The sequence below is a fragment of the Mandrillus leucophaeus genome, unplaced genomic scaffold, assembly GCF_000951045.1.
Source record: "Mandrillus leucophaeus isolate KB7577 unplaced genomic scaffold, Mleu.le_1.0 Scaffold53, whole genome shotgun sequence".
Lineage (NCBI taxonomy): Eukaryota > Metazoa > Chordata > Mammalia > Primates > Cercopithecidae > Mandrillus > Mandrillus leucophaeus.
This window is the reverse complement of record NW_012105697.1, coordinates 2,774,351-2,800,585: the sequence shown is the minus strand read 5'-3', so window position 1 is coordinate 2,800,585 and position 26,235 is coordinate 2,774,351. Positions and strand designations below refer to the sequence as shown.

Genomic DNA, 26,235 nt, shown 5'->3' with positions numbered 1-26,235 from the left:
GAGGTTGGGGCTGGATTGTGGGATACGATCGCCCTGGTGACGCGGAGCGGATCTGGACCCCAGCCTAATAAAGGCTGCGTAAATAAAGGTGACGTCCCCTCAGCACCCGACGGGGCGCGCGGTTGCCCGGCTTCGGGTCCTCTCCGGAAGTAGGCGCGTCCTCCGCCGCAATGGCCCCTGGGAAGTGTAGTCCCGAACCGAGGCAGCGTTCCGGAAGCGGGCTCCGGCTTTGCGAGGAGCGGCTGCTCTCAAAGCCTGGCGTCTACTGCCTTGTGTCCTCTTTTGGGCCTCTCCTGGTCCTCCTGGTTGGATTAGGAGCCCTCTCAGCCCGGACTCTGGGTTGCCGAAGTACAGGCCGCTTCACTGAAGCGAATCACGGCGCAGGGGTTTCGGGAAGCCATCGCCAGGCTCCGAGTGTTCAGATGCAGCTGCCAGACTCAGGGCACAGGGAACTGACTTCCAGCTCGCAGGAGCGCCCGTCCGTGGTGGGTATGGTCGCAGGCGTGGGGTGTGCAGGAGCAGTGGGACAGCACTGAAACGCAGTGGGTAAGGCGTAGCGGCTACCTCAGGAGAGAAAACCATGATAGGGCGGGGCTTGGGGCGCGTGCGGGGCCTACGGGATACAAAAGTGAAGAGATTTGGATTTGTCTGCTTTGCACGCTTGTGACTTTCTGATGGTGCGCGTGTGGAACCTGTTTTATTTCATGTCTACTAGTTACCGCTCTCTGATATACGATACGCCTCTCATTCCCTCGACCCCATTTTATCTCTCCCTGTTAGAAGGAGGGTTCCGAGAAGGCACACAGCTTACATCCTGTTCAGGGTTATATTCTCGGTGACTAAAACAGCACATAGTAGGTACTTAGTTTTTTATTTTTTTAGGAAATCATGAAATCTAGCATTGCCAGCCGCACCATGATACATGTTATGGACTGAATGTGTCCTCCCAAAATTAATATAATGAAACCCTAACCCTTAATGTGATGACGTTAGGAGGTGGGACTTTGGGGAGGTAACTGGATTTAGATTAGGTCATAAGGGTGATGCCCTTATGATGGGGTCAGTGCAGTTATTAAAAAAGAGGAAGGAGAGGTCTCCATGTTTACACAACCACCAAGAAAAGGCCATGTGAGGACACAGCAGGATGTAACCCATTTGCAAGCCAACAGGGCCCTCACCAAGAACTGAATGTCCCAGCACTTTAACTTCTCAGGGCCCTTACCAAGAACTGAATGTCCCAGCACTTTAACTTCTCAGTCTTCAGAACTTTGAAAAATAAAGTCTCTTAGTCAAGTCACTTAGTCTATGATACTTTGTTTTAGCAGCCGCAGCTGACCAAGACACAGCATCATAGATACTGGCTCACCAGAAATTAACTCACCCAGTCACACTTAATCATTCAAGGCCACACAGTGACATCTAGACTGGACTCCTGGATCCAGTTTACATCAGACATCATAAACACCATAATAAAGCGAAGTCTAGCTGTGAAGATACTTTCTCTATGAAACAGCAAATGTCATCTTAGAGCTTGTAACTATTGTGGTTATCTGAATTGGATAAAAATGATAATATTCTCATTTTAGTTCTAGCATATAAAGAGCTCGGAAGCCTTCATTCCCATCCTCACAACAACAAAACCATTCAACAAACTGAAAGTCAACTTTTCTTAGATCCATCAGAGAACTGAAGCTAGAAAGGAAACTGACACCCCAAAATCCTGAGAAAGAAACATACAAAAAATTACAGCCAAGGTTAGCTTACTTGAAGCAGAAGCCACTGGAGCTATAAACTGGTAGAAACTTTTATTTTATAATTTTGATGAATAGCCACAAGTTAGTGTCAGTTAACTTGTGAGTTAAAAACTCCCAGGGGCCTAATCTTAGATGGGCTCCCACACTTTCATAAATTTTACCTCCAGAAACCCTATCAAATTCCCTCTGAAGAATGGGGGAAATCTCAGATTTTTGGGCAAGAGAAAAGTAACTACAGCATTCTCCATAATAAACACTTGCACTCCAAGGAAAACTACTTACTAGAGTCTTGTTGGACCTTGGGGAGAGGCAGTTGGCCAGCTCCAGTCCCTCTATAGCCTGTCTGTCTCAGTAAGGCAGGATTTTTAAAAGGCTAAGAAGTGGTTGTGAAGATCACAGTCCAAGGACTCGCACCCACTAGAAAAATAGTATTTAATAATAAGATTATAGAATGCTTCCCTCCCCACTGTACCTCACTGCCACACTAATGGGGCTCTGGTCAATAACAGTAGATTACAACAGAGAAAGCTGCGAGGCACGGACTTTATTTAAGGAGTTCTTAGGGAAGCCCACAGAAGGAGAAGCATCTTGGAAAAAGTAGACAACATAGAAGAACAGATGGGTAATGTAAGCAGAGAGATGCAAACTGTAAGAAGGAATCAAAAGGAAATTCTAGCAATTGAAAACCGTTGTAACAGGCATGAAGATTACCTTTAATGAGCTCGTCAGTAGACTAGACACTCTGAGAAATGAATGAGTGAGCTTGAAGATATGTTAATAGAAATTTCCCAAACCGAAATACAAAGAGGAAAAAAAAGAATGAAAAAAGAAAAAGAACAGAATATCCAAGAACCGTGGGACAATTACAAAAGGTGAAATATATGCATAACTGGAATACCAGGAGGGGAAGAGAGAAAGGAGAGAAAATATTTGAATAATGACTGAGAATTTTCTAAAGTTAATGACATACACCAGGCCAGTGTGGTGGCTCATGCCTGTAATACCAGCACTTTGGGGGGCCAAGGTGGGAGGATTGCTTGAGCCCGGGAGATTGAGACCAGCCTGGGCAACACAGTGAGACCCCATCTTTAAAAAAAATACAAAAATTAGCTGGGTGTGATGCTGTGCACTTGTAGTCCCAGCTACTCGAGAAGCTGAGGTGGGAGGATCACTTGAGCGAGCCATTATCCTGCCACTGCACTCCATCCTGGGCGACAAAGCAAGACCTTGTCTCTAAAAGCAAGAACACAAACACCAAACCACAGATCTAGCAAGATCAGAGAACACAAAGCATTATCACAAGTCGCCTTTTGACATTATCACCAGCACTATTCAGTCCTTTTAATTTCTTTCAATCCTTTTTGTTTCAGATTAAATAATTTCTATCTATATTCAACTTCATTAACTATTCTGCCACCTCAAATTTCCTGTTAAACCTATCCAGTGGATTTTTACTTTCAGACATTGTATTTCTCAGTTTTAGAATTCCCATTTTCAAATTGATTTACTTATTTGCTGAAATTCCCATCTGCTTATCCATTAATAGCACATTTTCCTTTATATCGTTCAGAATAATTATAATAGGGGCTTTATTATTCTTGTTTGCGAATTCCAATGTTTATCTAAGGATTGGTATTGCTTTTTTCTCTTGAATGTGGCTTACATTTTCACATATCTAGTAATTCTTATTGTATGAGTAACATACTGTAGAGACTGTTATCTCTACAGACAAAAAGTCTGTCTGAATTTTGTTTTTAGTAGGCAGTTCACTGTGTTGAACTCAATCTCCAACTCTTGTCCCACTGAGGCAGGTAATGCTAAAGCCTTTGTTGGGATGCTTGGAGTTTGTCAAATACTTGTATAGAAGAGGGACTGTCTAGAAATTTTGGGTCTTAAGGGCTGGTGAAGGCTAAAAGAATAGTGAGAAATACCACATTAAAAACTGGAGGAAAGAAGGTCCTTGTTATGTAATGGCAGAAAGTTTAGCAGCCTGTTATTTGCAGCTAATGCAGGAAGAGGAACTGGGTGACCTAGCTAAGATTTTCAAGCAATGTGTTGAACATCCTGTTGCTGTTGTTTTCTTGCTGCTTACAGAAACATGCAAAAGAAGAGATATAAATTGAGGGAATAACTTAACAAAGAGAACATTAGGATTTTGAAAATTATTAACCTCTGTAGATGGCAAACAATGCTAAAAGCAAGAAAGGGCTTCCAAGCAAAAATGAAATCCAAGTTACTGCTAGGAAAACTGGTCTAGATAAACAACTAAGGGCATGTCTGTAAAATCCAGAACCTCAGAAAGACCGAAGCTGGTATCTCAGAGTATATTTAACCACGCAGAGGCTCTGTAAAGAGATTAAGGCGACCTGACACTCTTATTCAAATAATTAGGTCTCTAAGAAGCTTATCTCAGATTTGTGGCTGTGGCTTTTGGCTTGTGCAGTGAACCCCAATGAGGTTCTCATGAAGCCCACAACATTTTCAGAAGAATCAGCAGAAACTCTGCCAACTGGAGTGAGAGGGACAGAGACAGCACAAAATGAAGAGCCACTAGATTCCTAAAACTGTAGTAAGCAAGCTAAGAAACTATTGAGCTGCAAATGCATTTCAGGAAAAAAGGATGATTCAGAGGGCAGAACCTAGAGTTCAGATGGTGGATAATTATCCCAGGCCTTGTGACCTAATAAAGGAATTTCCAAACATTTGTCTGGCTAGATTTCAGAATTGCTATGGAGCAGTGGCTCCACTGTGTCGGTTAGGGGTGGTGGAGGAGGGGAGACACATAACTTGTTCTTTATTTTCTTTAAAGGTCTGCAGATCAATACCCATACTTAAGAAAGTATATCTTGTGTACCTCATTAGCACCTATACCTATATTAGATGACAAGATTATTGACTTTGAGGTGATTGTCTAATGAGGTGAGTCTCTGAAAGGGGCCTTGGAAGGGGTGAGTGTATTTTGCACGTGGAAGGGACGTGAATCACTGGGATGGGGGGACAGAGGGAAGACTGTGGTGGACAGCCATTATGATGTCTCTCAAAGTTCCCCACCTCCTCTTATTCAAACTATTTTGTAATCCCCTCCCCTTGAAGGTAGGCTAAACCTAGTGATTCCTAATTAACCAAATACAAAGATGAGGGGATATCACTTCTAATATTAGGTTACAAAAGGACTTCATCTTCTATCTTGGGCATCCTCTCTTGCTCACTCACTTTCAAGGAAGCCACTTGCCATATTGTAAGCTGCCCTACAGAGAGGCCCACATGGAAAGGAACAAACATGTCCAGCCAAAGCCTGTGGGGAACTGAGTGCTGCCCACTTACTTGAGCTTGAAAGCTGATTATCCTCTAACGAAATCTTCAGATGACTGCAGCACTGGCCAACAGCTAGACTGTAGCCTTCTGAGAGACCTTAAGCCACAGCCACCCAACTAAGCTGTGCCTGGATTCCTTACCCAAAGAAATTGAGGTAATGAACATCTATCTGTTTTCAGCCACTAAGCTTTGGGGATAATTTGTTATAACAACAGGCAATTAACACACCATCACAGTTCCTACTCTATGACTCAGTGAGGGAAAATAGGAATTCTATCATTAGTCAAAGATATTATATTGATTAGACTTATAGTAGCTGCTATTACAATTGAAATCCAAATATTACCTTAACACAGTATAAGTTTATTTCTCACTCATATAATCCATTGCTGGTGTTCCTCGATGACTGGGGAGCTTTCCTCCAAATAGTGATTTAGGGACACAGAGTTCTATCTTTCAGCTTTGCCATTCCATATGATTAAGATGATTCTTCCGTCTGGACAGAACATCCTTTTCTTAAAAACCAAGCCCCAAGTGGCATATTGCTTCTCTTCACACCACACTGAAGAAAATTCATCTGATAGACAAAACTGGAAGCAAAGGTGCCTGGGTAGACACATCCCAGGATCAATTCCAGACAATAGAAAAGACGCAAACTTTTGGTGTCATCTGGTCACATCTCACATCATAGATATCATTAACAAATGCACACCCAGGACCTGGGAAAATAGCCGCAGTGTGCATTTGTGGTCTCAACAGACCTTGTTCTAAGCTACGCTTATATAAGAATTCTTCCATAAGCCCTCACTCTGCATAAATACAAGTCTTTTTCGAATTCCCATGGAATTGTTCATAGAAATTTTATAGTCATTCAGGAGTACCCAGTCCCCTGCCACTGATTTAAGTCAGTGTGAGATTTGGATGCCATGCCATGGAGTGTTTTTAATTAAAATAAAACCTTAGTGCAGTTTCAATGCTGGGGATCCATTATTAATTACAGTGGAAATATCAGAAATCAGAACACTGTTAGAGTTGGTTTGTTACAACCTTTTCACTTTCTTCTCATAGTTAATGATTGCCCCGTAATCCAGCCTCTACAAATGCGACAGTTCTACGGAAATCGGATACCCTTTTCAAATGTAATCACTCATGAAAACACTCTACACCTAAAGGAGGAGATAGAGGGATATTTTTCAGTGCTGCTTTCATGTCAAAGGAATATGGAAAGGCTCTTGGGCCCTGACAGGGGAACTTGCAGATGAGTGAAGGGCATGGACATAAATGATCCAATCCAGCATTATGAACTTCTGAATTTTTTCAGTCCATATATATTATGCAAAGTAATTTCTAATCCTCAAAATACACTTCCAACAATGTTCCCTAGATTTTTGATGTTATAACAATAATGAAGGAAATTAAATATTTCTGGGTGAGATTAATCTCCTTCCTAACTTCCTGTATTTCAAACTACAGGTCATATTAAGCTCTGATTTTGGTTACCAGCCAAGCAATAATGGTGACCATGTGAGAAAAGGGACAATCAAGTTTTCAGTCACAGGCTGGGTATGGTGTCTCACACCTGTAATCCCAGCACTTCAGAAGGCCGAGGCAGACAGATCACTTGCGCCCAGGAGTTCAAGACCAGCCTGGGGAACATGGCACAACCATCTATCCACAAAAAATTTAAAAATTCTGGGTGTGGTGGCACACGCCTATAGTCCCAGCTACTCCAAGAGGCCGAGGTAGGAGGAACGCTGGAGCCCAGGAGATCAAGGCAGCAGCAAGCCATGATTACATCACTGCCCTCCAGCTTGGGGGATAGCAAGACCCTGAGAAAGAAAAATAAAGAAAAGAAAAGAGAGAAAAGAAGAGAGAGAGGGAAGGGAGGGAGGGAAGGAAGGGAGAGAAAGAAGTTTCCAGTCACAAGGGAAGCATGGAAAGTAGAATCAGTGGGGAGGTTGCTTAAGGGTTGAGAGGGAGAGTCAAGAGAGGGTCGATGTTTTCTAAGATCCTTGAATCCTTCTTGTTAGTCTCATCCCAATAATCCAAATTCCAATATTTCCCTCATTGCTTAACAGAAGTGACAAGGTTGTGAATTCAGTGAGCATCATCATTGAGCAAATAACTGCATCTACTGCTGCCTTTGAGTTTTAGCAAATGCAGCCCCATGCTTAGAAGGAGTATGAGATTCTTGCCAACACAGACATACAGGTAATGATTCAATTCCTTAAGGCCGGAATTTCAAGTAGCCTTGAAATTGTAATTACCCAATTTCATTATAAATAGGTATCATATATACTTTTGGGAGTAGTATTCCTCAATACCTTTGTTTTTGGTAGGAGCTATCCAGCCCCTAGTGCACAATGGGCTTAGAATTTTGCTATGTCATGAATATCCTTTCACAGCACAAAATAGGATTAGGAATTTACCTGTGCTTTGATCTGTCTCACTCGACATCCATCTTGGACACTCTGCTTCTCTGCAGCCTAGTAATCATTCTGTAGTATAAATTTCTGTATTGGCTAGCTCTCTCTGTTTGAGAACCAAAGAACTTGACTCTAACTTAAAATTAGAAATATTAGAATACCCGGTAGTTCACAGATTCAAAGAACTGAACTCCAATCCAGGATGTGAGAAAGCAGGAATCATCCCAATGGATCTCAGTGACAGGTGGAGGAATCCTTAGGTTGCTGCCGAAGGATGACTTAATTCAAACGAATTCCAGCCTAGGAGTCATATCCCACAAACTTCACAGCAGGTACAAAAATGTCCCACCAATCAAAATGGATATTGACTAAAACAGAACATCCATTTTGGCCATACTGGTTCATAAAGCTGAATATTGGCCCTGTTCCTGTCCCTGTGTCTTTCAATCAAAATACAGAGAATGAATCTGGTTGGCTTAATTGGAACATATGTCACTGACAGTTCACCAGAACAATACAGAATGAAGAAAGGGAAAGGGCCCACAAAATGCTAGGAAAAGTCTGTGTGTTAAAGATAAAACCAGATTTCAACATATATACTGAGGCTGTGCATGTGTATGTATGTTCATACACACATATATATTCAGTATTAATTTTGACTCTATGACTAGATCATTTTACATGTAAGGTTCTGTAAACCACATATTTCATTAAATATGTTGTAGATGCCATTCCACAGAAGTATATGTAGAGCTTAACTGCTTTCTACTAACTGCACAACACAGTACTGAATAACTACAGTTTAATCAATCCACTTGGCAGGGCACTGAATTCCTATTTGTCATAATTAAGACAGTTCTACAAGAAAACATTATTTATATCTACCTATCTATTCCAATGGGATAAACTTCCTAGATCTGGAATTACTGTTTGAAAAAACCTCACATTTATAATGTTGGTAGGTCATGCTATCCGAGATAGGAGATGAAGTGACACTGCTAATGATGATCAAGGACCTGCTTTCCCACAGTAACACCATTCCTGGATATTATCCAAATTTTGTATTGTAATCTACCTACGAGCCAGGAAAATGTGGTTTCATTAATATTCTTCTGATTAATGAGGTTAAGAATTTCACGAATTTTCTTTATTCATTTGGATTCTTCAGGGTGATTTGCCTACGAGTGTGTATAGCCAGTTGTTCCCCACTGCTCTGTATATGTAACAGCATTCTGTTGTTTTCTCTAAATTGCATACATTTGCCTTCAATTGTCTTTTACAAGTTTTTGGTGCCTTTCACCATGCTGAAGTTTTAGATCGTTGCATAGCGCAACTTGTTCTCAATTTCTTTATGGCTTGTAGGACTCTATGTCCTACTTGATAAAAGGTTCCCTTTTTCTACATTTGCCTCTAACATGTTATTTTATGATTAGATATGTCAAATACGATAGGCATATTTCTCTGTAAGGTGTAAATGTGCTTCTAACTTTTTTCTTGGAGAGGGTGGATAAAATTGTCAAAACATCATTTCCCCGACATTGAAATAATACTGCTATTATATACCAAAATCTCATATGCAAAGAAATCTATTTCAAAAATTTTGGGGAAGGCTGAGGCAGGAGAATCACTTGAGGCAAGGATCCCAAGACCAGCCTGGGCAACAAAACGAGACACAGTCTCTACAAAAAAAAAAAATTTTAAGGTTACAGTGAGCTAGGATCTTAGCACTGCACTCCACGCCAGCCTGGATAGAGTGAGGCCTCCATCTCTTAAAACAAACAAACAAACAAAAAAATTCTTGCCAAGCATGGTGGCTCACACCTGTAATCTCAGCACTTTGGGAGGCCAAGGAGGGTAGATCACGAGGTCAGGAGTTCAAGACCAGCCTGGCCAAGGTGGTGAAACCCCGTCTCTACTAAAAATACAAAAATTAGCTGGGCATGGTGGCGGGTGCCTGTAATCCCAGCTACTCGGAGGCTGAGGCAGAGAGAACTGCTTGAACCTGGGAGGTGGAGGTTGCAGTGAGCTGAGATTGTGCCACTGGCACTCCAGCCTGGGCAACACAGTGAAACTCCATCTCAAAAAACAAAAAATTCTTGCTATTCTTGCCTAATTATGCTTCCCTGTTACTGTCAAAGTAAATACATCTTACTGGGACTGAATTATAATTTACAAACATTTGAGCAATATTATTTCTTCTAGAAAAATATCATTTCTCCTTTTATTGACATCTTTACTTTTCAATATAGTTTAATAATTTCCTTTCACCTCTATTGATAAATGAGTTCCTTTATCATTTGTTTTCTTGTTTTTGATGTGAGAGTTGTATTACCCTCATAAAATTAGAATCTTTTATACATTTTTCTCTAGAGCAGAGGTTGGCAAACTTCCTGCTAAAGGATAGGGAATATTTGAAGTTTTGCGAGCGATATAGTCTGTCATGGTTGTCTAAAGCAGCCATAGTCAATAGCTAAACAAGTAAGCATGGCTGTCGTTTGATAAAACTCTATTTACAAAAACAAGCAGCAGACAGGATTTGGCCCATGAGCTTTAGTTTGATAACCTCTGCTCCATAGCAGGGATCACACACATTTTCGGTGTAGGATCAGACAGTAGATATTTGGGCTCTGCAGGCCACAAGGTCTTCTGTCACCACTGCTCAACTCTGCTGCTGTAGCCCAGTATAAAGGTCAAGGTATAAATCAATGTGTGGCTGAAGCCAACCAAACTTTATTTACAGACGCCAAATCTTAAATTTCATATAATTTTCATGTTGAAAATATTCTTTTCACTTTTTTCAACCCTTAAAATTTTTTTAAAATTCTAGATCATGGACCATACAAAAACAGTCAGTGAGACTGTGGCCATGAGTCAGTTTGCTGACCCCTACTCTGGATCAGTTTACCTCACAATGAATGGTTCCTTAAAAGTTTTAATATAGTTCATTTATAAATGTGATTTTTAAACAGGTCAAATCTTGCAGTTTTCTAATTCTTGAGTAACATGTCAGTTGTTTTAACTTTATGCATATAAATCTTGCATTTTTTTCTGATTTTTAAAATTCATTTGTCCCAGGTGGCCTATTCATTCATGGTCCCTAGACTTTCTAAAACAAATCAAGTCAAATGTAAAGTTTAATTTTCTCACCAACAAGGTCACATCACCTTACATTCACACAAGGTCAGATGGAAAGCCACAAAACTAACTTGGCATTATAGAATCAAGTTTTAAACCAACAAAGGCAAAACCTCACCCACTACTGGAGAACGCTGTTCCTGATCTAAACTGTGCTTTTTCCTACCCTCATCCTACTGCATCGTTTTTTAATCAGAGCTGACTACTGTAACTTTTCAATGTTCAAATACAAAGTTTTTAAAAGAGCTAAGTTTACTGAGCCCTTAATATGGACCAGACATTGTGCTGAGCACATCTCACGCATTAACCAATTAAAGAAACTACAAGTTTTACAAGAGGAGTGAATAAGTTACATTTACACTCATGTGAAGAACAAACTAATAAGGGACAAAAAGAAAACAAAAGGGCAGGGAGATGGGGTTTTAAACTGCTGGAGTACTCAAACAGAAATGACGTCTTGAGGCTATGATGATGGGAGGGAGGATGGATTCCAGAGAAATTTGGGAAACAGATCCACAGGATTTGACGTGGAAGGTAAAGAGGGGCATGTTGACGACTCTCCAGTATGAATTCGCTGATGATGAGCTAAGTGTGCAGTTTGCCTGAAGACTTTTCTGCTTTTCTTATAGTTATAAGATCTCTCTCCAGTATGAACCCTCTTATGTTGATTAAGGTGTCCAATTTGGACGAAGGTTTTCCTACATTCCTTACATTCATATGGTTTCTTTCCAGAATGAATTCTCTGATGTACACTAAGGGATTGACGATGACTAAAGGCTTTGCCACACGCACTACATTCATAAGGTTTTTCTCCAGTATGACTTCTGCGATGACAAATAAGGGAGGATTTTGTCTTGAATGCCTTTCCACACTCAATACATTCATAAGGTCTTTGGCCAGTGTGCAGTCTTTGATGTTGAGTACACGATGAGTTATCACCAAAGGCCTTCCCACATTCTATACATTTATAGGGTTTCTCACCAGTGTGAACTCTCTGATGTTGAATGAGGTGTGTGGTCTGGCTGAAGGCTTTACCGCATTCCTTGCACTCATATGGTTTCTCTCCTGTATGGGTTTTCTGATGCTGTGCAAGGTGAGCCTTCTGGGTGAATGCTTTACTACAAACCTTACATTCATAGGGCTTCTCTCCAGTATGGATTCTCTGATGAGTGGCAAGCTGAGAACTGATGCTGAAGGATTTTCCACACTCCCCACATTCAAAAGGCTTCTCCCCAGTATGAATCCTTAAATGACTGGCAAGGTGTATATTCTGCCTAAAAGCTTTTCCGCACTCTTTACACTTAAAAGGCTTTTCTCCAGAGTGTACTCTTTGATGTTGAGTGAGCGATGCATGATGGCTGAAGGCCTTCCTGCAAACATCACATTCATATGGTTTTTCTCCAGTATGAATCCTTTGATGTACAGTAAGGGAGGAACCATACCTGAAGGATTTGTGACATACATCACATTTGTAAGGTTTCTCTCCAGTATGAATTCTCCTGTGTTGATTAAGCCCTATGTGGTCACTGAAGGCTTTCCCACAATCGATGCAATCAAAGGGTTTCTCCCCAGTGTGATAGTATCTCCAGTGACGGATAAGGGATGTGTTCTGGATGAAAGCTTTCCCACACTCAATGCACTCATAGGGCTTCTTGCCAGTGTGACATCTCTGGTGTCGGGCAAAGGACGAGCCATCACTAAAGGCCTTCCCACACTCGTTACATTTATAAGGTTTCTCTCCAGTATGAATTCTCTGATGAACAGTAAGAGATGAGCTCTGGGTAAAAGTTTTCTTACATTCATTACACTTGAAAAGCTTTTTTCCTGCATAGATGCCTGTCTGTTTTATTACCACTGAACTTTTTTGAAAATTTTTAATTGAATCACAATTATGAACTTTCTCTTCTGAATCGTCCAAATGGAACCATCTTCCAGATTTGTTATACGTACGTTCTCTTTCCTTAGAGAGGGTTTTGTTATGAGTAATTGGCTCTTCCCTGAATTGTGTCTCTTGACCTACTGCAAGCTTCCTTCCAAACACACAGTCAGAATCCCAATTTTCTCTGAAACTGGAACACTCAAGTTTAGTGTTTGAGGTTCTGTCTGTTTCTCCTTCAGCATATGAATCTTGCTTTGGAAATAATTCCTGGGTCTCACGTACAGATCGCTGGCCTGAAAGATACCAAGAAAACACACATTTCCTTTTTCATGTGCTAGGAAAAAGAAATCTGCCAAAAGGAAAACTAGTGAATTAATTCACTGATTAGTGAATTCATCAACATACATTTTACACCTCTAAAAACTATTACATTTAGGGCCAGGCACAGTGGCTTATACCAGTAATCCCCATGCTTTGGGAGGCTGAGGTGGATCACTTGAGGCAGATCACTTGAGGCCAGGAGTTCAAGACCAGCCTCCACAACATAGCAAGACCCTATCTCTAAAAAACTTTTTAAAAAATCAGCCAGGCATGGTAGTATGTGCTTGTAGTCCCAGCTACTCAGGAGGTAAAGGCAGGAGGATTGCTTGAGCCTAGGAGGTTGACGTGGCAGTAAACTATGATCAGGCCACTGTACTCCAGCCCGGGCAACAGAGCCAGTCTCTGACTCAAAAAACAATAATAATAATTTTCACATTTTCGTGGCTACTTCCACAAGCCTGAAAACATCCTCAGTTCTCTGGCCATTCCACAATGAAGCCTTGCATTTTCTCTTTTTTGGGCAATAAATATTTTTCCAGCTTTATTGAGGCACAGTTGACAAATAAAAATTGTATATATTTAAGGTATAAAATGTTTTGATATGCTCATACATGGTGAAATGTTTACTACAATCAAGCTAATTAACATATCACCTCACATAATATACTGTCACTGAATTGTACACTTTAAAATGGTTAAATTTTATGTGTCCTTTTCTGTAATAAAAATATGTAAATAAAACAAACATGTAAAAAAATGTAAAATAAAACAAACATGTAAAAAATATGTAAAATAAAACAGACCACACAGCAAAATACAGAAGATAAGAGAAAGGTAAGGAAAGAAGGGAAAAATGAGAAGGAAAGAAAGAAAAGGAAGGAAGGGGATATAGGAGAGAGAAATAATAAGTTACAGAAGGTCAAACAAATGTATTATATTAATCAAATGGGACATCTATTCATTTTTTAAAATCTAGGAGTGAAACAAATGAAAAAATCAACAAAGTACATGCTTCTATAAATGAAGATAACTCCCAAGTTAAGCTACTATATAGTAAGAAATACCATTTGCAAACTTCTAGACCACAGAAAATTGGGGGAAAATTTTATCAAACTTATAAAAAAAAAGCATTCATATCAATGTTGCATAAACATAGGAAAATATACAACTAATAGAAATGTGAGTAATGAGTATAAACAGACTATGAATAGAATACAAACTCTAAATAGATTTAAGTGCACATATTCTCAACATCATAAGTAGTTGGGGAAATGCAAATTAAATAAAACATTTTTCATCTAGCAGCGTGGCAAAATTATTTTTAAACTACAAAATAGCCATATTGGTGATGATGTCTAGAAACAGTATTCTCATATATTCTTTACCAATGGTACAGCAAAATATCTATGACACTTTAAAAATATGTATGCTTTGACCATGCAGATTCATTTCCAAGCATATATCTTCAAGAAATATTCTGACATGTAAGCAAGAAGATACATACAAACTGGACCACTGTTGATTATAGGTAAAAACTGGAGAAGACCTCCTAAATGTTTAAATATCCTCAACAGTAAATAATTTAAATAAATTATGTATATTCATATGTTATAATACTAAATAGTCATTAAAAATGAAGTAGAACTATGTGTGTTAAGTTGTTAGGCACACAAATAGGATAAATCACATTAGAAATAATACACTGGACTATATAAAAACTGAAAAATTTTACGTGGCATAATTTTAAAAGACCTAATTAAAATAAAAACTCTTATTGCCATAGGTGAAAAATAGTTTGAGACAATATATCACAGAATTAGTATGCTTATATACATAGCAGTCACTGAGACTGTTAAGAAAATATTTAACACACAAGAGAACTGGGTATGAATGACAGACATTTTACAAAAAGATAAAGAGAAAAACCAAATTTACAAAACAATGTTCAATTTCTTTCATAAAAATGTTAGTGTATAATCTTTCAACAAATAATGAGCACAAGTTTTCATGTAAATAACCAGTGCTTTCAAGATGCAATTAAACTCATCCATCTAATTGTTGCTAGTCACCAAAAACAAACAACTCTCAGAGCCCAGCAGGTGCTCATATCCAGGAATACAGCAATCCCCAAAATGTGTAGTTTTCACTTAACTTGAAAAATCTATTCTATCTTTAACACTAAGAAATGTAAAGCAACCTAACTGAGCAATGACATACACAATGTGGAATCTACATGAAAAACATGTGAATGCATAACTGAATGTACACTATAATTTCTACTATGTGAAAAATGTGTTTATCCTAACTTAAATGGGTCTAAGGTGTATGTTGTGATAAGGTCATGGTTTTCTATTCTTTTGCCAAACTAAACCATTACATTTTCTACAAACCATTATTTCTATGGAAATTTCCTTTCTTTCCCTTGTGTATCAAGAGGAAAAGATCCTTTACTTCCGCCTTCTTGCAATTCAACTTCTGCCCACCTGTCCTACTAAAACATAGAAGCCATTGGGAACAACATCTTCTTTGTCTCTGTAATGCCCATTTGAAATTCTGCAAACTCGACTTCATGCAAGCTATCCATAAACATGTCTTATCCTTTCCATTACAGTAATTCACTGATGGTTTACATGTATGTGTAATTCTCCGTTTCCAGTCGCCTGCCAATACTCAGCAGAGTGGCTCAGTCACATAACTTTCAATTGGTGGTTCTCACAGGAATGGATGCATGATGAAAATAATAGGCTATTTAACCATAGAAGAGAAAACCTTTGGAAGTCAGCTCAAAAGTGCATCAGGGTCCGGAAAAGGAAGTGAGTAGATGATACACATCCCAGTTCCTCATTTAAGGAAGTGAGTGCATGATACATGTCCCAGTGGTCAAGAAAAAAAGGAACTTCAGGGAAATGGGAGTTACTGGAGAGAAGGGGGCAAAGGAGGAGGAAAGAATTATTTGGAAATCCTGGAGTTCAATTTTCTTTCCAGACCCAGAGAGCCTGGTAAAATTTCCTACTGTATATTAGTGAGGATGCAACCTTTTTAATAAAAGCTCTGCTCTCTCTCACAGTGACTTTTCCACATTAGGCTCTCCTGCACGCACCTGATAACAGGCTTCCTGTCAGTTGTTGCTTCACCATCCAGGGCTCCTTTTCTTGCTGTAGTAAAGAGACTAAATCTGGCTTAGCCACACAATGTCCTGCAAAAGTGAAAAGAGAGGAGGTTTGGCCAATACTCTTGCCATCCTAAAATTGAGAACCACTCCTTGTTGATAGAAAAGTGTTACTGCTGAAAGAAGCAGTAAAACAGGTGAGTAGGATCTGAAAGACACAGAAGATAACGCTTTAAGCATAACAAAGACACCATCTTTCACCTCTACAAATGCCAAATTCTTGTCTTAGGAATCCACAACAAAAATTCAGGCCAGCACGTCAGAAGACACTCCCTCCCTCCTCCATAATTCAAAACTGGTTTGAAAATGGAGGTACCCAATGACAGATTCAGATATGGGAGAAGGACATCCTTACCTGCTGATCCCAGGTCACTATGGTTCTCCCATATCCCATTCTTAGAGAAATTCTTCTGAGCTGGGTGTAGCTGCTGGGGGAAGTCAACAGCCAGGTTTTTGATAGTCACCAAGCCCTGCAATGGTAAAAGCACGTTTTTTAAATCAAACCATGTTCATGAACCCACCTGGTCCCAGTGGGATGGACTGTGTCCACACACTGCAAAAAAAGGCACTCCATACCAAGAACTGCAACTTAAGTTCTGGTACACCAGGTCACATAATGATAGGGCTTAGTTATAGCATATATGTTTGGGGAAAAACACAGAAAAATAGGAGAAACTTTCTGCTATGGAGAGTTTGTCATACTTACACACAGTATGAACTTACACACAGTATGAACCTTTTAACACAGACGGAAGGCTTTCCCATATTCATACAAATTATTCAACAAGTCCACAGAGTTTTTCTCTTGTATGAAATCTTTGATGAAAAGGAGGGGTCGATATTCTGCTCAAAGCTTTCTTACATTCATCGCAAGTCAAACATTTCTGACCTTGACAGATTTGTTTGTAATTCATTACAACTCAGTTTCCCCCTCCACTGTTCTTATGTGTATTGAGATTAGGCACTCTGTTCTGAGGGGATAATCTGTCTATAAGAAGTATTGTATTCAAATGAAAACTTCTCCTATAGTTATTGTAGTCATGGTCTCTTCCCTCAAGAAGAGTTTCCTCATGAAGGATACTTCCTCTTGCCTGAAATGTGTCTTCTGACTTACCGGCTGTGTGTCAAACAGAGCATCATAATCCCAGTGTTCCCCTAACAGGGAGTACTCCAGATTATAGCTTGTGAGTCTCTCTGTTATCACTGCCTGGGATAGCTTTCCTTCACAGAAGTCCTTCTTGAGAGGTAACTCCTTGATCTTCCGCACAATCTTCAAGTCTGAAAGATATAAAGAAGGCGAATATATCTTTTATCGTGTTAGTATGAAGAAAAATTCCAAAATGTAACCATTAAATTAAAAGCCACAAAAAAGCATATGATAGTCACTTATTTTTATGGAAGAAAATGAAAAGCAAATCGTTTTGAAAGCTTTCTTATATTACTAGCAATATTCAACCAACCCTACATTCCTAAATTTGTGTAGCCATAGTCCTAAAGGACACAATAAGACCTTTCCCACCTAAAAGCTGAACAAGAGTTCACATTATGTTTTTAGCAGAAGACTGGAAAAAGCAATTAAAAATCAAGAGATAAGGGAGCTCACAAAAAAAAATGTATGATAAAATGTCTAATATAAAGAGAAAGTGGAGGCTATAGAAAAAAACTGCTATATGATCCTTATTTCAGCTTTAAGTCAACTCTTTTTCACTGTCCATTTCACCTAGCAAAAATTTCATCTTTATCTCTACGTACCTCCTTTTTTTTTTTTTTTTATTACAATGCTAACTAATAAAAGTCCAGATCCTGGCCTTAAAAATGTAAGTCTTCATAATTAACTAGTCTCAACAAGAGATGAAGGATCTGCAGGAAGAAAAAACAGTTTTATGTCATTAAACTAGCTCGAAGTATGTGATTTCATATGATGTTAAATTGGAAACTTCACACAAACATTCTTGTTCTCTGATGCCATATACTGACCCATGTGAGTCACTTTAATTTATAACTGTCAGTAACTTGTCCTGGTGTCAATGCAAGCGTTTCCTTTAAATGTGAATTGAACAAAGAAACCTTGTAAGATTCTCAGTTCTTTAGAAACTGTTACCATTTCCTATTAGGATAAAACCTCTGAAAGAAATCTATAATTCTAATTCCTTGTCTTACTTGATAATCTGCTGTTCTAGAAATAAAAGATGTAGTTGAAATTTCTGTATTCCCAAATAGTATAAATAACAGATACTGCAAGAGGCTTAGGAAGAGTCTGTTGAAGATGCTGCGTGTCTGAGGCAGCTGAACTGTGACCAGCAGTGGCCTCACCCTACCTGGTTCTCCCACACTCACCTGGGCACCAGGCTCTTGTCATTTTTCTCTTCACTGTCCAAGGCTCTTTTCCTTGTTCCAATGAGGAGATCACATCGGGCTTAGAAACACAAAGTCCTAGACACATAAAAAACAACCTGGTCACATACTGTGTGGCTGTCCAGACTGAGATGCAGTCCCCTTGGCTTGACGCGAGAGGGCAGTGCAGGTCTTGGTGATAAAGGCATGAAAGGCTTCTAGGTCAAGGAAGTGGGTAGGGTGAGGGGTGGAAAAAGGAGTGGGAGCCCTTACCCAGCGATGCCAGGTTCCTGTAGTTCTCCAACATCACCTTCCTGTATAAGTTCCTCTGATTGGGGTTCAGCCACTCCCACTCCTCTTGGGAGAAATCTACGGCCACATCCCCAAATGTCACCAAGCCCTGAAATGATACAACCATGTTCTTGCTCAACCAGTGCTCATGCCCCGACATGACTGGGGGGCTGTTATAGAAAGAAATGTGTCCCCCAACAAAACTCCTACATTAAAGTCCTATTCCCCAGCACTTTTGAATGTGACTGTATTTAGAGACAGGGCCTTCAAAGAGGTAATTAGGGTTAAATGAGGTCATATGGGTGGGGCCCTAACCCAATCTGACTGGTGTCCTTATTAAAATAGGAAGAGATACCACGGTGTGCAGGCACAGGGAAAAGGCCACGTGAGGACACAGGGAGAAGACGGCCGTCTGCAAGCCAAGGAGAGAGGCTTCAGGAGAAACCAAACCTGCAGGCACCTTGATCTTGGACTTCCAGCCTCCAGAACCTTGAGAAAAGAAATTCCTGTTGTTTAAGACACCCACTCTGTGGTATTTGTTCTGGCAGCCCTAACAAACTAATATAGGGGTCTAAAGATTCCTTGTCTTCATTTTGAGTAAGAGACTATAAACTCAGTACTCTGGAGATCTAGTTAGGTATTATACAGCTAGCCTCATTCTGTCTTAAACTCCAGGGAAAAGAGAAAAATATGGAGACAGCCCCTGCCTTTGGAGAACTTGCAGTTTTGTGGAGTGAAAGGAGGCAGCCGCAAGAAAAACCCCTGACATCAATTCAAAACTATAAATAACGAAGACTAACTTGTTCTATGCACAATAGGTACTACAGCACTGTCCAGCATGGGGACATTTGAGTGGCCTGAAGCAGCATAAGAATGGGGCAATAAACTTGAGATGAACCTCAAAGCATCAATATTATTCATGACTAAACTGGGTTCTAAGAATTTCTATTTTTACTGTTAGTGTTCAGTAGAGGTTCATTAAAAAAAATCTAGCAATATTCTTTTTCTAAAATGAATATGTAATAAGAATGAAAAACACTATAATGTTTTAAATTAATGAAATGCTTTTAAGAACCAAGGTGCCATGTTGGAGAAGCTAGGCATTACGAGGAGCTATCAGGAGCACGTTTGCTAACAGCTCGGCATGATCAGGATTTTTCTGACCGACGGGCAAGATGGGCTGCTCAGCTCCTGCTGGCAGATTTTTATGCAGCGTAGTTTTACAGTTTCAGCCTACAACTCTGATACGTTCCAATGTATTTTAAACATTTATTCAGTTGCAACTCTAATTCCAGGAACCTGTGGCTAACAGAAGGCAGATTTAAATGACTAGCAGCTGTGAGATTTTCCAAGTCTAAACTTAAATGAACATGAAAAACAGTTGGACTACCCCAAAAGCTGAATTACGAAACCTCACTTGGTTACCTAATGCCTCTGTGCCTCAGTTCCCCAGCTATAAAATGGAAAAGGCAACAATACCAACCTTATAGATTACGTTTTGGATTAAATGAGGCAATACATACACAGCACTTAGAACGTGCAAGGCACAATGGAAGCATGCAGTGAACATGAGTTATGATGATGCTGACTGTCATAACTCTCATTCATAGGGATGCTCCCTCTGCTTGTCACCCTTGACCTATATGTTTTCAGGCAGTCCTCGCCCAGTCCCCATTTGTATGTTCTAGATAGAAAAGGCCCCATACTATGAACTGACCACTGTACGTCTGCATGAAGCCTGGTGAACCTGATAATGTAAACTTCAAGTTCCCTTACTGAGCCTTGAGCTCCCTTCAAAGTATCCAAGCCAACCCTGTCTTGGAAAACACACCTAGATGATGCCCTGGACCCCAATAAAAGCTCCAGCCCACAGGTCCCTCCCTCCCTCTTGGTCCCCACCCTTTGGCTGAGCATGTGTGTCTTGAATGTCTCTGGGCCCTTCCAGTAAGTCCTGCAAGGTGTGCTGGTCACCGTTCTCTGGAATCTGTGAGTAATAAATAATCTTTTTGCCATTCTGCTCTGACTGTCCCTCACCATGTTGCATCTGACTACACGAAACCTAATTTAAATACCTCACTTAACAAACCACAACACCAACCAAAAGCTGAACCTTTTAAAGATTCACATTATTCTACTAGACACAAAAGTCCCTTTGAGGTTTGAATTTCTGCTGAATAATATACAATCACATGTTCTTTAACCTGCTACCAAACTTTAAGGACATTTTTAACTGAATTGTGTAAAGATAGGTCAAAAAGGTTTTGTAAGTGATATCCCGATTTGAGTGAAGATCAACTGCAGAGGTAGTGGAATCAGTCAACTGCAGAGCTACACTCTCGATGGTAAACTCATGATGGAGAAATCTCCTAAGCTGGGGACTGAAAGGCCCCCTGCAGTGTAAACCACGAAGTAATACTTGCAGGAAACAGCCAAGAACTGCTTAATGTCCTTGAGCAAAAGACACACTAATATGGCTACCTGAGCAAGCTAGTCTAAAACAAATGCTGGTCAGCTCTCAGCAATAATTTTGCAAGTTGAAGCATCTTGGCATAAAAGAAGAGGAACTTATTTGCTTGCCAAGAAGAATCAACCCTAGTTTCCCAGGTTGATCCTGTTTATGCATTAGTGATCTGCTTTTGTATCAGTGGTTTGTTAAATGCCTTCAATTTAATCATGTACGGGGACCTAACTTTAGCAACATACATACATCCTCCTAAGACATTTTCTGTTTTTTTCGGACAGCTCTTTATGTACAGAATCAATGACTTTTGTTTTACAAATGTCTTTTACTGTAAATAACAGCAATAACAATAGCTGAAAGCACTTACAACACTTCAGACACTATTCTATATACTTATATATTAGCTTATTTAATCCTCACAATGATCCTAATAGTCAGTACTATTACTATTCCCATTTTACAGATGAGGAAATACTGAGCTGTAACATGCCCAGGATCACAGTCAGTCAACTGTAGAGCTGGGTTTTGAACCCAGGAGTCTGACTCCACAGTCCATGCTCTTAACCTCCACTTCAGGTGTCAGCAAAGTGTTTCTGTAAAGAGCCAGAAAGTAAATATTTTAGGCTTTGTGGGCCACATGGCCTCGGCCACAACTCTTCAATTTTGCCACTGTAGCACAAAAGCAATCACAGATAATATATAAACAAACAAGTATGTTGTGCTACAATGAAATTTTTTTTATGGACACCAAAATGTGACTTTCATTTAATTTTCACGTATTCTTCTTTTGATTTTTTTCAACCACTGAAAAATGTAAAACTCATTTGTAGCTTGTGGGCCACATAAAAGGAGGTGGTGGTGGGCTGGATTTGGCCCATAGGCCATAATTTGTCCAGTTCTGTCCTATATTACACACTTTTTTTTTAAAGTACGCCATCTAAGTGTCTTGCCTGTAAATTTCTAAAACCGTCATGGTGACATGAGGATGCTGCCAGCTAACACTAGTAAGTCCTTACTGTGTGCCACGTACCTCGTTTCAGGCACTATACACAACTTAATCCTTACAAGAACTGCTTGAGGCAGGTCTAATTATTTTCCTCATTTTATAGATGAAGAAAATGTGGTCACTTGAGTTGCCTGAAGGTTATGCAGTGATTAGATGCTAGAGCTAGCATGTGAACCTGGTCCATGACCTTTGACCACTTTGCCATTCTACTTCTATTAAAACTTTCCACTCTGATAATAGCAGTAATACTTAGTATCCATTCACCCTGATAGTGAAACAAGTTCCAGGAGAAAACACGTTTTCAGATGAAAATAAAAAGAACTTTCCCTAACTGATGTCTCCATCAACCTACTTAATTTAGATGGAGACAAAACATTGTCAAATGTGCAGGTCCTGTTCTTATTCCTGTTGCTGCAACATAAATATGCAGACTTCAAAACGGGTTTCACATTTTTACACTATACCACAGAGGAAACATTATACAGGCACAGAATCTACTCCTGATATAGGCATCTGATGTAAGTTAACTCATCTTAATACACATATGAACTGGGTATGGTGGCACATGCCTATAGGTCCAGCTACTCAGAAGGCTGAGGCAGGAGAATTCCTTGACCCCAGGAGTTTGAGGCTGTAGCACACTACAGTTGTGCTGAAAATAGCCAATATACTCCAGTTGGGACAAAACAGTGAGACTCCCATCCCTTAAAAAAAATTATATATACATATACATATATAAAAGTATATATACATATACATATAATATATAATCGATGTAATATATATTATATATGTATGCATATTATATATGTATGTAATATATGTGTATAATTTATATGTATATGTGTATGCATGTGTTTATATATAAAATATAATTATATATGTAAACACATTACATATATTCTGTATTATATATACATATATTACATAATATATACATACATATATACATATAATATATAAACACACACACACAGACACACGAAGATAGAGACATTAAAAGAATACAAACCAACAAAAAATAAAAGCAACTTTACACTTACAGAAAAATATTTCTGTTGAGATTTCATAGAAAAGAATGAACAGGAAGTACTTTATAGAAAAAATACACTAAAAAGATTTGTTTCAATTCAATTCAGTTAGCTTTTGAAACATATGAATAAACATTTATTTGGTAATAACTATTTTTCCTGATGAAGTGTACATTTTTTCAAAGCATGCATTTTTCAAAGCATGAATTATAGCTTTTGAGGCACCACTGCTGTTCTATCCAAAATAATAATTTTAGAAGTATTCTGATTTCACATAAGCTTAGGAAACCTTAATCCATGAGGAAAGAAAAACTTCTAGGAATGTATTCACACAAAATAATTAGGGGCTGGGCATGGTGGCTCACACCTACGATTCCAGCTCCTTGGGAGGCCAAGATGGGAGGATTGCTTGAGGCCCAGAGTTTGAGGCTGCAATTAGCTATGACTGTGCCACTGTACTCCAGCCTGGGTGACAGAGTGAGACCCTGTCTCTAAAAGCAAAAAACAAAACAGAAAAACAAAATCAGGGAAGAAGCACATTTTCAGGTATAAGAATGACTATTCTAACACTAAATATCAAAACACTGGCCACAAGAGAACTTTAAGACTATATTCAAACATTCATCCACCAAATATTTTCTGTATCAAACATTTGGGCAAAACTGCCCCAAATCTTTGCCTACGAAGTGTGACACACGGTGACATGTTTGAATAGACCCTTCTGGCTGCTCATAGGGAAGGGGCTGTGGGGAGCATGAGCAGAAGCAGGAGGTCACAGAAGCACAGTCAAGAAGCTGACAGTAAGAGACAGGAGGACTTGGACCTGCTGGTGGTGACAGATGTGATGAAAACTGCCAGATTTTGCACATAATTTGCAAATAGAACTGACAGGATTTGCAACAGGACCAAATATGGAAGGAGAAGGAGAGAAATGAGACAATAATGATAAGGCTTTTGGACTGAGTAACTGAGAGGATGAAACGGCCACTGACTAGGACTCAAGCTGTGGGAGGAACTGGTTTATGGGAGACTCTCAGGACTTCGGGTCTGCACAGGCTGGCTTGAGTTACCTGTTAGACACCCAGGCAGAGGAGTGGAGCAGGATACACAGGCCCGCAGCTCAGAGGAGAGGTTTGGGCTCACAATGTGAATTTGGGAGGAGGCACCATGTGAGTAGGTTTTACAGACAAGGAACAGGCTAATATCCCCAGGAGACAGCATGCAGACAACAAAGAAAGGGCCAAGAGCAGAGTGCTGAGGCACACACTGTTCCAGGTCAGGGAGGTGAGTAAGAACTGTGGCAAAAACTGAGAAGTCAGGAAGATGAAAGTCAGATGAGTGTGGGATCCTAGTAGCCAAGGGAAAAAGGGAGCCTACTGAAGGACAGGGATGAACTATTTGAGGGATTGGCAGCCACCTGTTTTTGTAAATAAAGTTTTACTGGAACACAGCCCATCCATTCATTCTTTGGCTACTTTAGCTCTGTAAGAGCAGAAAGGAGTAGGCACAGCAGAGACTCTCAAAGCCTAACACATTTTCTGCTGTGCCCTCATCCAGCACAAGTTTGCCAACCTCTGAGCTATTTCAAATTCCAATGATGGTCAAAAAAGACTAAGAATTGAGCACTGCATCTGGTAATGTGAAGATCACAGTAACCCGCTTAAGAGCAGTTTGGGCAGGTCAACCGGAAGCTGAATCATCTGTACATATATTTTTTGAGGCCCCAGTGGAAGTGAAATGGTTCATCTATTAATGAGCTAGCTATGATATTTATGGGACACAGCCAACAGAAACAAACACAACTATTTATTGGCATTTTTTAAAGCCACAAAGTCAAGTGGGAAAAAGAAAGCCTTTCATATTGCACCTCCTCTCCCTAAAATGTTGTCTTTACTGTGCCTCCCAAACATCTTCTCTCCCTTCAAGGCAAGGCTCAAAAATCACCTCCTTGGTAAATACGCCTACCCTTCCGCTACAAGAGGCTGGAAGCCAGGAGCGCCTTATAGTCCTCGCTCATAATACTTGGCCCAAGGATGATCACATTCTAGAATCTTGCTTGTTTCCTTGACATTGGGTCAACAGGCTGTGAGCTCCAGAGCAGGGAATGGGGCTTAGCTATTGGTTTGTCCAGTGGCTGGCACAAAGTGGTCACCGAACAAACCACGTATAGCAGAAGGATCTGCCGTGTTCCTCAAGGAGCACACTTCCTTCATCAGAGTGCCTCTGAGAAAAGCGGTACAAGGGAGAGACTGACTCATTTCATCAATCAAGAACGAAGGCTGACTGGAATGAAGAAGCAGCAGGCATGGAGGCCCTGGGCAGCTTAAACTTTTCCCTGTAGCCCATCACTTCACTAGAATGTGAAGAAATAGAAACCCGCACCCAAACAGGTCTCTTAAACTGAAAAATTTCAAGAAAATAAACAACATTAAGTCCCGAAAAGCAAGACTGCATTTCAGAGACGAGAGATGAAATGCCAACTCACCTGGGACATGGCTTTAGGTTCAATTCCTGTCCCCGCAGCCTCCAGCTTCTGGTTTCTCTCCTTGGGAAGAGCAGTGTCCCTGGAAGGCAGAGCTGGAAGAGAAGGGAGTAGCTAGAGACCAGGTCTACACAGTCCCAAATCACCAGCCTAGAAACGTCCCTTCCTGCATGAGCAGGTGGGATCAGGTCATTACCCTGCCTAGGAACCGCCACAACGTAGAGATAGTTTTTTTTTCTCCCTGGGAGCACGAAAAGAGGAAAAGTGTCCAGTTAGAGTCACCCTGGGAAAGTCAACACCCTTTTACCGCGGCTTGGCGCTCTGAGTCAGTTGAGCCTCCAAATCTTCAGATTCCCCCGCTCCACCAGCTTCAAAGACCAGGGGCACAGTTCTCCAGCAACTGGTCCCCGAGTGCCCAACCCCCTCCCAGATCTCATCCCGAGATGAATTCGTCCCTGTCCGCCCGGCCCCAAACACCTGTCACTCTCACCTCTGTGCCCAGGCCCCGTAGTAGCCGCTCCTCGCTGGCCTTTGGTTGCGAGGCCATTCCTTGAGCGCGGCCTTCCCCGGGCAGGGAGGGCCAAGGTGGCTGGAGTCCCTGTCGTCGGGCCTCGGCCCGCCCGGGGCTTTG

General features: G+C 40.3%; 1 protein-coding gene across 1 annotated transcript; it reads right to left on the bottom strand.

Moving 5' to 3' along the window:
* Window positions 1–9,684: 9,684 nt before the first annotated feature.
* On the bottom strand, window positions 9,685–25,845 carry ZFP28 (ZFP28 zinc finger protein). The gene is made up of 8 exons (XM_011996999.1): window positions 25,801–25,845; window positions 25,608–25,699; window positions 18,607–18,733; window positions 18,337–18,432; window positions 17,114–17,277; window positions 16,355–16,469; window positions 15,931–16,026; window positions 9,685–12,802 (listed from the first exon to the last, which is right to left on the bottom strand). The coding sequence occupies exons 2-8, from the start codon at window positions 25,614–25,616 to the stop codon at window positions 11,094–11,096; spliced, it is 2,316 nt and encodes a 771-aa protein (XP_011852389.1). The 5' UTR covers window positions 25,617–25,699; window positions 25,801–25,845; the 3' UTR covers window positions 9,685–11,093.
* Window positions 25,846–26,235: the final 390 nt, after the last annotated feature.